The following is a 15,958-nucleotide window of genomic DNA, read 5'->3' on the forward strand; positions in this document are numbered from 1 at the left end:
TGTTGAGAGGAACTAGTCTATATTAGTTGTGGGAGGGCACATGATTTGTGAAAGCAAGAAAACGTTTTGACCTTTGTGTTAGAGTAAGTGAGCAAGTTATGAAAATGCATGGCACTTATGAGTCATGTCTTGAGGATTGAACTATTATGAATTGGTACTTAAGTGTTGGCATGTGTTGTTAGAGAAATTGTTTGATAAAAAGGTCGTCCTTATGTGAAATGTATGTTAATTGCTCGAGGACGAGCAATGGTCTAAGTGTGGGGTGTTGATCATAGGCTAAAAACTTGTGTTTTAGTCATTGTAACAACACTTTAATTATTGCATTTTACAAAGGTTTGAGCTTAAATGATAATGAATTGTACTAAATTCATGCTTTATGCCTTGCAGGAAGCTAATCCGACTTAAGAACTAACTTTGGGATGAATTTGATTTATTTGGGGCTTTGAAGTCTGAGTAAAAGCTAAATAAATCAAGTTGGGATCGTGTTCGGGGATCGCAAAGTAAGCCCGGATAGCAAAACAAATGAAAAAACGAAGCAGCGCAAAATTTTGTACTACCGCGTCGCGGCAGTGCAAATATTTTCGCTGCATTATTTTGCTCCGTTAAAATGCATTCTGCCTTTGTCCAATCTAAGTACGCGTCGCACGGGGCGCCGCGTGGCACGCCGCGAGTGTGTAAAAATCACAAAATTATTCTATTTCGGACTAAAAAGGGCATACTTGTCAAAACCCCTTCCTACACGATTAAAAAGGCAAAAGCACTGCCAATATTGGGGGGACCTGTTTTTGGAGAGAAACAGAAGAAGGAGATTCATCTTGAAGAAGAGAATCAAGGAGGAACATCAACTTGGAGCAAGGATTAAAAGAGTTTTTCTAAACCTTCTCCTAGTATTTACTCATATTATGTTTAAGATTTTTATTGTTGATGTTTATATCATTATGAGTAGCTAAAAACCCAAATATTCTGGGGATATGGGTGTTAAATGATTATGTTATTTGAAGCTTAGATTGATGATCTTGAAATTATCGTTAATGGTTGTTTATTTGATTCTGCTGTTAATTATTTTACTGCGTAGCTAACAGTGAAATACTATTTACGAATCTTGAGTTAAACTTGAAAAAGGAAATTCTTGATTGCATATAGAATCAAATAGAGCAAGATCTGGATCCTGGGCATCGGGTGAAAGATTCGCGATTAAGATAGAACTATACTTAATTGCCTTGTTTGGTTGAGAAATAGGATTTGTAAATGCATTTGAGTTAATATTAATACCATAGAAATATAGGTATTAATTTAACTTGAATAGGCGCATAAGAAATCGACAGATTCTTATGGGTATTATTAACCCTATAATCAATAACCCAGATAATTCAATAAATCATTTTAAAGCTAAAAACGTAGCATGATCTCTAGCAAGCCCATAACCCCGGGATATCTCTTTTATTAATTGTTAAAAGAAAAATTCATAAGTGGCGTAGTAACTTTGCGTTGTATTATTGTTTGTCTACTAGTTAAATTGTAAATTGGTTATTTATGTATTTTGTGATGAATTATCTTGAATCGATAATTGTTTGAGTTTGCATCAGTCGTTAAGTTAATCACAAGTCCTCGTGGGAACGATATTCTACTTATTACTATATTACTTGAAGATCACGTACACTTGCGTGTGTTTTGGTCGCAATATTTGGACATGCTCAGAAATAGTTGATACTGGCATAATCACAAACCACTCAGGAAGAACACATAGAAAGGGGGTAATAGGATTTGGGGACTCATAGGATTGTAAGCACATAAGAAGTAAAAGGTAGTTGACAAGGCATGCTTTGAAACACACATAAGGGAATACATTAATCTAAAGGGAAGGGGAAACATAATTACATGTTGATAATGTAACTTAACTAGGGAGATTCACAACAGAACCACAAGTAGAAGCAGGCTAGATATAAGAGAAACTGAAACAATAAGAGAAACATGTTGTTGTTTAGGCTTTAAATCAAAACTAGGACATACTAGTGAAGAGAGAAGTAAGCAGAATGAAAGAACAAGAGAGCACAGATGATTAGCCTTGGCTTACAGCCGGCTAATAGCAACAAATAGCACAAGACAGAGGGGAGATTAGAGATTTTTAGGAAGAGAGGTAGTTTTGAAAACCAAGTGTTCGTGTCTGTGTTAATGAAAGACTTAGAGTATTTATAGTTGATAGTAGGTAGCGAAATAAGGTAAGAATCATAGTAGCATAATAATTAAAGAACTCAGAATAAATCAATTAGAGAATCAAGGAAGTACTCCCTTAGGTTAAGGGAATCAAATCAAATGGGAAGATTCAGTATTATATAAGGCAAGAAGAAAAATCAGTGCATGACTAAATAAGGAAGGAGTCAAGGTTCAGTAAGCATAGAGTAGTCGATTAGGACTAAATTCATAAAACCTTAATTAAGGACACAACTCAGTAGAAATAAAGTATCATAGCAAATATGGTAATGAAATTAGTCAGCTTAAACAGATGGGGGAAAACTTTTAGGGCTTTAAAAGAAAATCTTTCAATCACCATCAATTAAGGAAATCAGAATCAATCAAAAGGGAGTCATGATTCTGTATTTTCAACATATAAATAGAGAAGATCAAACAGACGTAGCAAACAGGCAAGGTCAGCCATGTTGACAAAAAGAAGCAAGAGATGTACAAGCAAAAATGAGTATAGTCATACAGAAGTGACATAAGTAGGCTAAGGATTCAGTAAAACACATTCAAAGAATGGTAACTACGGAAGATTAACAAGAGTCAAGTAAACAGGCTAACACACAGAACCAAAGCAAAGAAAATCTTAGAAATTAGGGCTTTTGACATATGCGAATTAAAAAGCAGTAAGAACATAAGGCCGGTCAAGGAAAGAGGTTTAATCATAAAGAAAATCGGTTAAAACAAGTGTATAAAGAACTTCGAAAAAATCCTAATTTTTTTAAGAAAGTAAAAACGGTTTAAAGTTGAGGATCTTTCAGAGGAAGTTCGAGAATAGTGCAAATCATAGGAAGAAACAGACTTAAAGCGTTAAAAATAACATAGATCTAGCAGATTCAAAGTAGAGTTAGGGTTTCAAAAGGGAAACCCAAATAGAACGAAATAACCTGTTGTAAACTTCACCGATCGTAACATATAAGGTGTGATTTTGCCAAAAATCACACTGGAGAAGCCATGGGTAACAGAAACAGAAACCCTAGATCCAAATCGGCATGGCCCAGGACCCTTGAAAACCTTAGAGATGATGAGCAAGGCGGTGGAGTGACCATTAGAGGCTTGAGGTTGAAAGGTAGTCACCGGAGATGACCAGAGAAGGAGGCGGCGGTTGAAAAGTGATTAGGGTTAGGTTGAGAGAGGCGAGAGGCGAGAGCATCTGAAGGCGGCGAGTTTAGAAAAGTGATTAGGGTTAGGGAGTCTTTAGGATTAAAAAAGGAAAGAACAAAGGAGGGCAATTGATCTTTTAGATAAACGGCAAGGATCTGATGGGTTTGGGTCGGGTAGGAAGTGTTTGGGAGCCTGGGTCGGATTATTTAATAGGCGATTGGGCTGGGGAGGGATCTGAATTAGGCTAAAATTGAAAGCCAAATTTGGCTATTATTTAAATAGCCAATTTTTCCTATTTTAATTTATAAAAAATAATAGGTAATTTTTGGAAAGTAATTTAAGGTGCTAAAATAATTTAAAATAAATAATTAACATTTTAAAAATATAGGGACCAATTTTATGCTTAAAATGGGCTAACATTACAATTATGTGCAATTTAGCTTAAAACATACTAAATGTAATTATAAAGATGCATAAAAATTATATTTTGGCATAAGTATAGAAATTAAATAAATAAATTATTATAACAATAATTTTGGAATTGATTATTGGGGATTTTATGAATAAAAGGGGAGAAAATAAATCAATTTAAACCCTTCAAAATATTGGAAAAATAATACAAATCACGTGCATGCTTATATATGCATATATATGCTATTTTGAAGGTATTTATGCGTATTTAAAATATATAGGAAAATATTGGGTATCAACAGCTGCCCCTATTTACCCGGGAAAGATGAAAGAGTTTTTAGGTAAAGAAATTATGGCCAATTTTGACCGGATGGGATGTTTTGAAAGACAGAGGCCAAACCCCGATTTTTAAGTTTCCTACATATCCCTGGTTTTACAGGAATCAGGCCATGTGTAGTTCTGGAGTCACATGTGGAGTATGCCGATGAAATTATTGTAAGACGGACACGAGACGTGGAAGCGGCTATGACGAGTGGTTAAGTCTCGGGACGGTTGGAGTGAACCGGAGCGAGATTTCTCCTGCTAGGATGGTGGTTGTTTACTGGTTACCCGCAGATAAAAGATGCTACAAACGTATTTGCGAAAATTTAAACATGATGCAAATTCCCTTTGGACCATGAAGGTTGTCTTCAGATGGTTAAAGATGACGTCTTTGGACCATGACATCCCGGGACATGATTTGTTTAATGAGGGATTCACAGGCCATGAAATGATGTTCGCGGGCCATGAAAATGGTGCCTCCGAACCATGACGCCTTTGAATAATGATATGCAAATTTGAGAGATCCTCAGGCCATGGCATGATGTCTTCCGTCTATGAGGATGGTGCTTTTAGACTATGACATCTTTGGACATATTGGCGATGTTTCAGCCGATGGTATGCAATAATATGATGTAACAAGACAAGGTTTAGTCTTTCAAAGTAGAGGGCAGAGCTTAGCCCGATTGAAAAGCAGGTAGATAGTAGTAGAAAATAGAGCAATATTGGTGCAAAGGGGGACAATGTTTAGTCCCGTGCAAGTAGGGAGACAGGAATTAATCTTATGCAAACAGGGAGGCAATAATTAGCCTCAGGAAAATATGGAGTCAAGTCTTAGACTCATGCATGTATGGAGGCAAGGATCAGCCTTATGCAAATATGGAGTCAGGGCTTAGACTCATGCAGAGAGAAGGCGGTGCTTAGCCTTATGCAAATATGGAGTCCAGGATTAGACTCATGCATGATTGGAGACAGAGCTTAGTCTTATACAAGGAGAAGGCATCGCTTAGCGTTATGCAAATATGGAGGTAGAGCTTAACCTCATGCAAGATTCGGGACAAGACTTAGTCCCATGAAAATGGAAGACAATGCTTAGCCTTATGCAGATATGGAGTTAGGGCTTAGACTCATGCAAGATTGGAGACAGGGCTTAGACTCATGCAAATGTAGAGTCACGAATTAGACTCATGCAAATGTAGAGTCAGAGATTAGACTCATGCAAAGAGAAAATAGCAGATAAGGGTAGAGTATATCTTAGCTAGGATAGGTTCAACGTCTAACAGCCGGATGGACGGTGAATTTGCTTTGTGTACAAATGCTATCGTCAAATGTGTCTGCGCTCAAAGAAAAATCGTAATTTTCATAAGGGGAGGTCGGTTCTTGCTTCGTCTATCGGCCTTGCTTTGCTCCGCTCTGGAATCCCCGTTCGAGTTCCCCTAGGTAGCACTTGACTGTTATGGAAATAGAATTTTCGACAAAATATGGGATTATTGAAAAAAATAGAGTTGTTTTGGAAACGTATTGATATATCAAGTAATTTTTGATGAACTAGCTACTGTGACACACTTCAAAGGCATTGCAACTCTCTTATTTTGGAATTTTGAGGGACCTCCTCAAAATTCTGCCCCAGTTTGGTAGACGATTTCGAATCGTTTGCGGATGACGGACCTTGTTGAATCTTCTTCGGAATTTTGAGAATTTATCTCAAAATTCTGCCCCAGTTGTTGACTAATGATTGACTTCCTAACATGTGATGGCGCTGACTGGACTTGTTCCAAAATTTTGAGGACCCTCCTCAAAATTCTGCCCCAATTTCTGATTTTTTGGGGGAAATGAAATTTTTATTATGATATGACCGAACCCATAAGGCTGCCTATGTATCCCTTCTTAAATAGGAATCAGGTAAAGCGTAGTTCAATTACATCAGAAAAGAAAAATGCGAAATAATCTTGGCATAGTATCTCTTGACTGCATCTAAACTGATTGGTTTTGGCCAGATTCCTCCATCCATTTCTACAAGTATGAGTGCTCCTCCTGTTAGTACTCTGTGACATATACAGACCTTGCCAGTTGGGAGAGAATTTTCCTTTGGCTTCATCTCGGTGTGGGAAAACCTTCTTCAATACCAGCTGCCCTGGTGCAAACTATCTTGATTTGACCCTTTTGTTTAAAGCTCTGGACATTCTGTTCTGATACAATTGGCCGTGACATACTGCGTTCATTCTCTTTCCATTGATAAGGGCCAACTACTCATAGAGACTTCTTATCCATTCCGCATCGCGGAGCTCAACTTCCTGTATGACTCTTAAAGAAGGAATCTCTACCTCGGCTGGGATGACAGCCTCGGTACCATAGACTAGTATGTAGGGGGTTGCCTCGGTTGATATACGAAATGTGGTGCAGTACCCTTACAAAGAAAAGGGTAACTTCTCATGCCACTGCTTGTGATTCTTTACCAGTTTCCTTAGTTTCTTCTTAATGTTTTTGTTGGCGGCTTCTACTGCTCCATTCATCTGAGGTCTGTAGGCTGTGGAATTCTTGTGCTTTATTTTGAAAGCTTAACATATAGCTTTCATCAGGTCACTGTTGAACTTGGCGGTGTTGTCAGTAACAATGGACTCAAGAACTCCGAATCGGCAGACAATATGATCCTTGACAAAATCTGCGATGACTATCTTGGTTACAGCTTTTTAAGATGCAGCTTCTACCCATTTTGTGAAGTAATCAATGACTACCAGAATAAACCATTGTCCGTTTGAAGTCGTAGGTTCAATCGGACCAATAACATCCATTCCCCAAGCGGCGAATGGCCAAGGCGAGCTTGTTGCATTGAGCTCGTTTGGTGGCACTTTTATCATGTTGGCATGTACTTTACATTGAAAGCATTTGCGGACATACTGAATACAATCTGTCTCCATAGTAATCCAAAAGTAACCTGCCCTGAGTATCTTCTTGTCCAGAACAAAATCATTCATGTGGGGACCGTAGGTCCCAGCATGCACATCCTCAAGTAGCTTAGAAGCTTCCTCTGCGTCGACACACCTTAGCAAAACCCAAATCTAGAGTTCTTCTGTACAAGTTCCCTCCGCTGTGGAAGAAGTTATTTGACAATCTCCAGAGCGTGCGTTTCTGAATGTGATTTGCGTGCCCCAGATATTCTCCTTTTGATAAGTACTCCTTGATGTCATGGAACCAAGGCTTTCCATCTTCTTCTTCCTCGACATGAGCACAATATGTCGGCTGATTATGGATTTTCACCAGAATGGGATCAATATAGTTCTTATCTAGATGCTATATCATTGATGACAACGTGGCTAATGCGTCGGCAAACTCATTCTGAATCCTTGGCACATGTCGGAATTCTATCTTCGTGAACCTCCTTTTTAATTTTTGCACATTGTACAGATATGGCAATATCTTGGAATTCTTGGTAGCCCATTCTCCTTGTACCTGGTGCAAAAGAAAATCTGAATCACCAATCACCAACAATTCCTGAATGTTTATGTTGACTGCCATGTTGAGCCCTAGTATGCATGCCTCATATTCTGCCATATTGTTGGTGCAGGGAAATCTGAGTTTAGCAGATAGGGGATAATGCTGACCCGTTTCTGATACCAGAACTGCTCTAATGCCTACTCCTTTGAAATTTTTGGCTCCATCAAAGAACATCCTCCAACCGTCATATGCTTCCGTAATGTCTTCTCCCACGAATGATACTTCTTCATCAGGAAAATATGTTTTCAAGGGTTCCTATTCTCCGCCCACTAGATTTTTAGTGAGGTGATCTGTCAATGCTTGTCCTTTGACTGCATTTTGAGTTACATAGACGACGTCGAACTCACTCAGCAGTATTTGCCATTTAGCCAACTTCTCCATAGGCATGGGCTTCTGAAATATGTACTTCAGAGGATCCATCCTGGATATGAGGTATATAGTGTAGGAACAGAAATAATTCCTCAACTTCTAGGCTATCCAGGTCAAAGCACAGCAAGTGCATTCAAGCAGAGAATACCGTGCTTCATAGGGTGTGAATTTCTTACTCATGTAATATATGGCTTGCTCCTTTCTTCCTGTCGCATCATATTGTCCCAAAACACATCCGAAGGCTCCATCTAACACGGATATATAAAGTAGCAAAGGTCGTCCTGGTTCTGGGGGGACCAGAACTGGCGGTATGGATAGGTATTCCTTGATCTTGTCATAAGCTTTCTGACAATCCTTGGTCCAACTCGTCTCGGCATTCTTTCTTAGCATCTTGAAGATGGGCTCACATATTACTGTGGACTGTGTTATGAATCAGCTGTTGTAGTTTAGCCGTCCTAGGAAGCTCATCACGTCCTTCTTGCTTTTGGGTGGTGGTAACTCCTGAATAGCTTTGACTTTAGTCGGATCTAGCTCGATCCCTCTGCGACTGACAATGAATCCCAATAATTTTCCTGCAGGAACCCCGAATGCACACTTCGTGGGGTTCAACTTCAAATTGTAACTCCTGAGCCTATCAAAGAATTTTCTCAAGTCTGATATGTGATCCACAACCCTTTTGGATTTGATAATGACATCGTCCACATATACCTCTCTTTCCTTGTGTATCATATCATGGAAGATGGTCATCATGGCCCTCATGTAAGTGTCCCCAACATTCTTTAGACCGAATGACATTATCTTGTAATAGTATACACCCCAAGGAGTAATAAAAGCTGTCTTCTCGGAATTTTCTTCATCTATCCAGATCTGGTGATAACCTGCGAAGCAATCTACAAAGGATTGGAGTTCATGATTGGTGCAATTATCGATCAGGATATGTATATTTTGCAGTAGAAAGTTGTTTTTGGGACTTTCTCTATTTAAATCCCGATAATCAACACATACTCGGACCTTCCCGTCTTTTTTTGGAACTGACACAATGTTAGCTAACCATGTTGGGTACTCAACCACCCTGAGAACCTTGGCTTTGATCTGCTTGGTAACTTCCTCCTTGATTTTCAGACTCATGTCTGGTTTGAATTTTCTCAGTTTCTGCTTGACTGGCGGACACATGGGATTGGTAGGCAACTTGTGAGCCACTATAGATGTGCTCAAACCGGTCATATCGTCATACGACCATGCAAAGATATCCTTATATTCCTTTAAAAACAGATGTACTCTTCCTTCTCTGTTGGCGACAAGTGAATGCTGATGCAGGTCTCTTTGACGGTCTCAGCGTCTCCCAAATTTACTGCTTCTATTTCGTCCAAGTTGGATTAGGTTTGTTCTCAAAATTCTCAACTTCTCTGACAATTTCCTTGGCTATCTCATCTTTTTCCTCTGAGTCACTATTCTCATGTTGTGTTGCCTCATTACATGTCACAGTTACTGGTTCATTAATAAAAGTAATAATAACGTTGTAGAAGGGAAACGTATAAAAATAGTAATGAATAATGATAAAGGATAAACACATTTGATTAAAACTGAGAAAATTGTTCAAACAAAGCTTGGCACGGTGGATCGAGCATTTATTTGAAGCAAAAAAAATCTTAAAACGAAATTGCTGAAAAAATTTAAATGCCTAGAACAGCTATAAATTCTGCCAAGCTACCTAGGGACTTGGTGGGCTCGGGATGGTGTGACGGTCCAGTTTTTGAGAATAACTTTCTTTGCCACTGTCTGAATGGAGAAGACTTCTTCCTTCTCCTCCTCAATTATGGCACTGCAGTCCATATCCTCATCTTCTAAACGGGTTACCGGTTTCTCAAGAGGGTAATACGGTCCATGCCATGGAGGTGACCATTCCCTATACTCCTACCATGTATACTGGTACCCAAGCCCAAAGGTGGTACCATGATTTTTCAGCCGTATAGGCTTGGTGATACCCTGGAGGTTCTTCCCCAACCCCTTGCTGGGTTCATATCTAGACCATGCTAGTATGCTTTCTATTTTGTTACTCCACCATTTATCCTTCTCGACGGTATTGACCCATCCAATGTGGTGATAGGTTTCCCCTCCTAGCCTCCTTCTATGTCCAATGACCGGGATAGTTTGACTAGTGCAGATGGGGTTACTCCTATCTCCATGAATGATTACCTCCTGACGGTTCCATTCGAATTTTACAACTTGATATAGTGTGGAGGGCATGGCTCCAGCAGCATAGATCCATGGGCGTCTTAACAAAGGATTATATGAGGCTAGTATGTCAAGCACTTGGAATTATACATCGAACCAAGTCGGCCTCATCTGCAAGCAAAGGTTGATTTCCCTGATCGTGGCCCTTTGGGACCCATCGAAAGCCTTCACATTCATGCTTCCGGTCCGTATTTCATGGAAACCTTTTTCCAACCTTTTCAGGGTATCCATTGGACAAATATTTAGACTAGAACCTCCATCAACCAGGACCTTGGCAATGAACTTGTCTTCAAATTGTACCGTAATGTGCAACGCTCGATTGTGATTCAGACCTTTGGGCGGCAGCTCATCTTCGTGGAAGATAATCTTATGGCTCTCCAGTACCTGACCAACCATGTTGGCCATTTCTCCACTAGTGATATTATTGGGTACATAAGCCTTGCTCAGTACTTTCATCAAGGCGTTCTTGTGTACCTCTGAATTCTGTAGTAGTAACAGGATAGATATCTGAGCAGGGACTTTGTTCACGTGATCAATAACAGAATACTCTTTCTCCTGTACTTTCCTCCACAGGTCATCCAGCCCGGTCTCAATGACAGGTTGCTTATTAGTGGCATCCTTACTTGAACTTCCCCAGGTGTTCAGGTATGTAGACTCTTCCAGTTCTAGTTATCCCTTGTGCGGCATCGGATTCCTCTATCTTAGTCTTCCTTTTTCATTGAGCCTCGGCGACATAATCCCAAGGTATCGCCTCTAAGTTGAATGAGGGTGTGGTTGACACCGTCATAGTAAAAGGTGTGACCACTTCTACCTCAAATGGAATGGAGGTGGCTGCGGGCGGAGCTACTTCCACCTCGAATGGAACTGATGCAGTGACCTCAACATCAATAGGTGCCTGAGTCTGAACCACGATAGGAGTAAGCGTAACTACAACTTTAAAGTCATCGCCTTCTTGGATAAGCCCGATTGACCCCTCAGGGTCCCATTCCTCATTTGTTTATATAACATGTATACCGTCACCTCTATGATTAGGGAAGGGATTGTTGCGGACATTAGGTGCGGCTTCCTTCGCTTGTATGACCTTGTTGTCAATTAGCGTCTGGATTTTGTCCTTAAGTGTTCGGCACTCAATAGTGGTGTGCCCTTTCATATCGGAGTGGTATGCACAGGTTTTGTTTGGATTGACCCATTGGGATGGATTTTCTAGCACCACAGCGAGAATAGGAGTGACGTAACCTGCAGCCTTTAACCTTTTATACAATTGGTCGATGGGCTCAGCAATAGCGGTATATTGTCTGGGTGGCTTGTGGTCAAAATTGGGTCTTGGTCTTGGATAATTTTGGCGAGTTGGTAGTGATTGGAAGTGGAATGGTTGGGAGTTATAGGTGTGATGGACAGTGACTGGTTGGGAATATCTGGGAGATGAAGGTTGATATGTAGGTGCCGATGCTTGATATGTGGGCGAAAGTGTTTGATATATGGGCGGAGGTGTTTGATAGGTGGGTGGAGGTGTTTGATAGGTGGATGTAGGTGTTTGATATGTGAGTAGAGATTTTGGGCCCTGGGCCACCATTACTGCCCCAACATCTCTTTTCTTTGATATGCCCCCTGATTGGAGTGCTTAATTTGTGGCTTGCAGTGCTTCGAAATTTGTTACCATCCCGCTCTTGATTCCTTCCTCAATCCTTTCCCCGAGCTTGATGATATCAAAGAATTTGTGATTTTTGATAACCATCAGTCTCTCATAATATTGTGGATCCTATGTTCTGATGAAGAATTTATTCATCTATTCTTCATCCAAAGCGGGCCTGACTTTGGCTGCTTCTGACCTCCAACGAGTAGCATACTCGCGAAAAGTCTCAGTAGGTTTCTTCTTGAGGTTCTGAATGTAGAAGACATCAGGTGAATTTTCTATGTTTAACCTGAACCGGTCCATGAAATCTGATGTCATGCTTACCCAATTTAACCATTTCTTGGGATTTTGGATGATATACCAAGACAACGCATCCCCAGTAAGGCTCCTCATAAAGAGCTTCATTCGAATCTTTTCATCTTTTCCAAGCTCGACCAGTTTGTCACAGTAAGTCCTTAGGTGAACCCTGGGATATCCTGTACCATCGAACATTTCGAACTTGGGAGGTTTTTATCCCTCTGGAAATTCCACATCGGGCTGTATGCACAGATCTTCGTAGTTCAGACTTTCTATTCCTATATCACCTTCAATATCTTGAAATCGGCTTGTTAACTTCTTGAGTTCTTCGGCCATGTTCTTAATAAGCAGGTCTTTTTCATAGGATTTCGGTACACATGAGATTTGTTGGGTAGAATGTGGTATAGTTTCCACATATATGGGGTTGCTCTAATGGGTACCAGGGACTTGTATATAGTAATGGTCATTGGTGGAGTTCTGTGGATCGGGAATAAATGGTGGTTTATTTTGAGGAGTGCGGTAAGTGGTGGTTGGTGGGTATGGAATTGGCTGATGATGTTGTTGTGGTGGAGTTGGTACCAGCAATGGATTGATATTTTGAGGTGGAGTTGCGTATTGACTTGGTACGGTAGGATTTATGGCTGTTGGTTTTGTGTGTTCTGAGGAGGCGTTGGATTCTTTATGTTTTGTTGGTGGATATCAGGGACGTTGAGAGTGAGTGACAAGGTTGCCAAATTGTGGACATGCTCAAGTTCTCCTTGCAGTTCTAGTATCTTTTGCTCAAGTCTCAAAACCAGGTCATTCGGGGCCAGAGTACTACGGCCATCGAAAGTCTCTGCGTTCTCAATGTTTTCCTTTCGGATTTCACTTAAGTCATCCATCTTTGATTTCCCTCTAATTTTTGTGTTGCTTGGAGGAGGAAGAGGTGGGGGGCCTCTAGATCTGGTATGATAAGCTGACGAGGTCAGTATAGATGAACCAACCTATGGGGATGGGAATAATAATAATAAATATTAACAAAACAAAAGGTAACAAGTTAGTGGGGATCCTGAAATGTTTGTAGTATTTAAACACATATTGCGAAATATAAACTCGTATCCTAATTTGGGAGCCTCGTTGTGCCCGAGGTAGGCCTAGAGACAAATAAATTTGGAGAACTTCAAATGCCAATAAATGCTTCATTTCATAACATAAAAGTAGACGAATCCAAAAACGACACTAACACAATAATAAAACAAGTCACTACTGGCACTTGGCCTTATTACATTTTAAGAAAAACAAGTAAATCTAATCTATTTGGTCCTAGAAGGACCTTCCTCATGTTGAATGTTCTCAGGACCTTCCTCCAGTTCGCGTAGGTTCGTCAGTAAGAACGCCTTTGCCAAACGTCCTCCTTTGTTTCCCTCAACATTCTGGTAGTCGGTGACTCTCTTCCTCACTTTTCCTTCTAGTTCCAACAGGCTGTATTCCAGATATTCCATCTTCTTGCTAGATTTGGCGGCCCTCTCTTTCCATTCATTGATTTTATCATCTGATGGAAGATTCCTCCACCAGTCTAGCAAGAGTGAGGGTGTGCTAACCATACCGAAGCTGGGGACCTCGTTCCTCATTTTCAGTGAAACAAAAGGGTTAGGCCTTACCCATACCGAACTCGACTATTTATACATTTATGATCAGCATATCGGCATTTAGTTCTCCAAATTAATGCACAGAACGTGGTTGCGTTCGTTGGAATTATGGAAAACCCGATGGACTTTGGATAAGGTTATCTTAAAGGATCATTATGTGGACAACATAACTGATCTGACTAGGTATGACCATGATGTATGAACAATTTAAACATAGTAAGATTTCTATGGGGTTTTAGACTGGTACCCTCAAGCGGACAACTTGAGGGGGAAGGCATGAAACCATCGACTGCACCGCAGATCGCCTGGTTTTATCGCAAATAAGTCTTTCTAAATTTAAGGGTAGTAAATAGCAAGATCGCAATCACTCATTAAAGCGTTGCTATAAGATTTGAGATGCACGAGTGGAATATGATGCAGAGCATGATTTATGCAGCAATTAATAGCATGTAGTCAAGTATTTTCATGTAGGAAAAATAAATACAGTATTTAAATATTTGAAAAGACAGTTACAGAATAAGGAAAACAAAGAGACAAGTCAGTATTTTGGATAATAAAGAAATCATAAATGCTTAAAAAATAGACAATTAAATTCAGATAAGGGAGCAGGGTACGAGATAAACATGCTTGGACTAATTTATAAAAGACAAGTTTGTTACGGTAAGATCCTAAAAATATCCCCAGAAGAGTTACCATGCTATTGCGCCCCCTTTTTTTCCTCCACGGAGAAAGTCCGGGTTTCGAAATTCACGGTGTGTAATGACTCATTTCCCTTTTGGGAATTTGGTATTTGAAGAGACGCCACCTAACAGATTGTGGTGTGTTAGGACACCTAGAGAGATTAACTCTTGGGTTGGTTTGCATTACCAGAGATTAGGGTAAGGGCTCGAAGTAACCTCGAGGGGAAGGGTTTAGACACCCCTCTTGGTCCATAACTGTGGGTCCCGACTGAACTTATATTTACAAATTAGTCCATATAAACAATTCAATCAAATAAGTTGCAAGTAAAGCACGTTGGATAGTTCAAGTAGTAAGAACAAGTTGTAAAAGACGAAAAGTTTTGAATAGAGAAAGGATTTGGTAAAGAGGGGTCCTAGGTTGTTTGTCCTATAGGATCACCCCACGCAATTCCCGGTAAACACTCCTCGATGAGGGGATACACATGACATTAATGCGTAGTCATCATATCCCATGTCTACCCTTCCCATCCCCTTATTGGTCATGCAAAGCAAGTGTTTGGTCACTGATACCTATTGCGTGCTGCTACCCATCCCTTCTTAATGGTCCCGAAGGGAGTTAGGACCTCTACCTATAGGTAGTTCTAGATGTACCCCTAAGGTTTAGAAAGGCTAAAACTCTAAGGCGACAGTCAAAACACTTAGGACTTTCACATAATAGGAGCAATTAATAGGCTCAAAGTTTCCTCCTCAAAAACAAACATACAAGCAACACGACTCAAACACAGTTAAGGTCTTTATTAATCAAAGTCCTAAAGCAGGATATCTAAGTGAATATGCAGAAACAGATAAACCTTTTTATACCCAGAAGTTATAACCTAGTAGTTTCCTAGGGACTCCTTTTAAAAGCTCATTAGAATTAGAAACATTAACCGACAGAAGCAACTTCAGGGAAATATAGTTTTTGAACCCCTAAGGCTTGCCTATATGCAGTAGACTGTGTCTATGTTAATGCAGGAACAAACAGGTTTTCGAAATAGCCCCTTTAATACCTATAGGCATGATATCTAATGAGATTGAAGCAATTTTGAAAGAACTTGTTTCAGGAAATATTTAACACTTAATACGACTAGTTTTTAAAAAATGAACTAGGCATAATGAAATTGATTCATTAGGCTAATTAAATTACCAGACAGAATTGCGAGTAGGGATCCCTATAGGCATGATATCTAGGCGTATTACTGATTTAAGATAATTTGCAGCAACATACAGAAAGACTTATTAGGACTGAATCAGAGTTGAGTTCTATAGGCATGACATCTATATTTAAACTGATTTAAACACAATTGTTTGGGACCTATAAGCATGATCTCTAACATGACAAAATGCAGAACCTTATGAACATGATTTCTACATGATGCAAACGAAATGGGAAGTGATATCCTATAGGCATGATTTCTATTGGACAAAGTAATCAGATTTAAAAGAGGAAAACCCTATAAGTATGTTTTCTATTGAGTAAAGAAGGCAGACTTCAAATATAAGGTCCTAAG

General features: G+C 39.8%; 1 protein-coding gene across 1 annotated transcript; it reads right to left on the reverse strand.

Moving 5' to 3' along the window:
* Positions 1-6,761: 6,761 nt before the first annotated feature.
* On the reverse strand, positions 6,762-8,325 carry LOC138878590 (uncharacterized). Its single transcript, XM_070158282.1, has 5 exons — positions 8,084-8,325; positions 7,894-7,987; positions 7,522-7,821; positions 7,114-7,311; positions 6,762-6,968 (listed from the first exon to the last, which is right to left on the reverse strand). The coding sequence occupies exons 1-5, from the start codon at positions 8,323-8,325 to the stop codon at positions 6,762-6,764; spliced, it is 1,041 nt and encodes a 346-aa protein (XP_070014383.1).
* Positions 8,326-15,958: the final 7,633 nt, after the last annotated feature.

This window comes from Nicotiana sylvestris, chromosome 9 (assembly GCF_000393655.2).
Source record: "Nicotiana sylvestris chromosome 9, ASM39365v2, whole genome shotgun sequence".
NCBI classification, from domain to species: domain Eukaryota; kingdom Viridiplantae; phylum Streptophyta; class Magnoliopsida; order Solanales; family Solanaceae; genus Nicotiana; species Nicotiana sylvestris.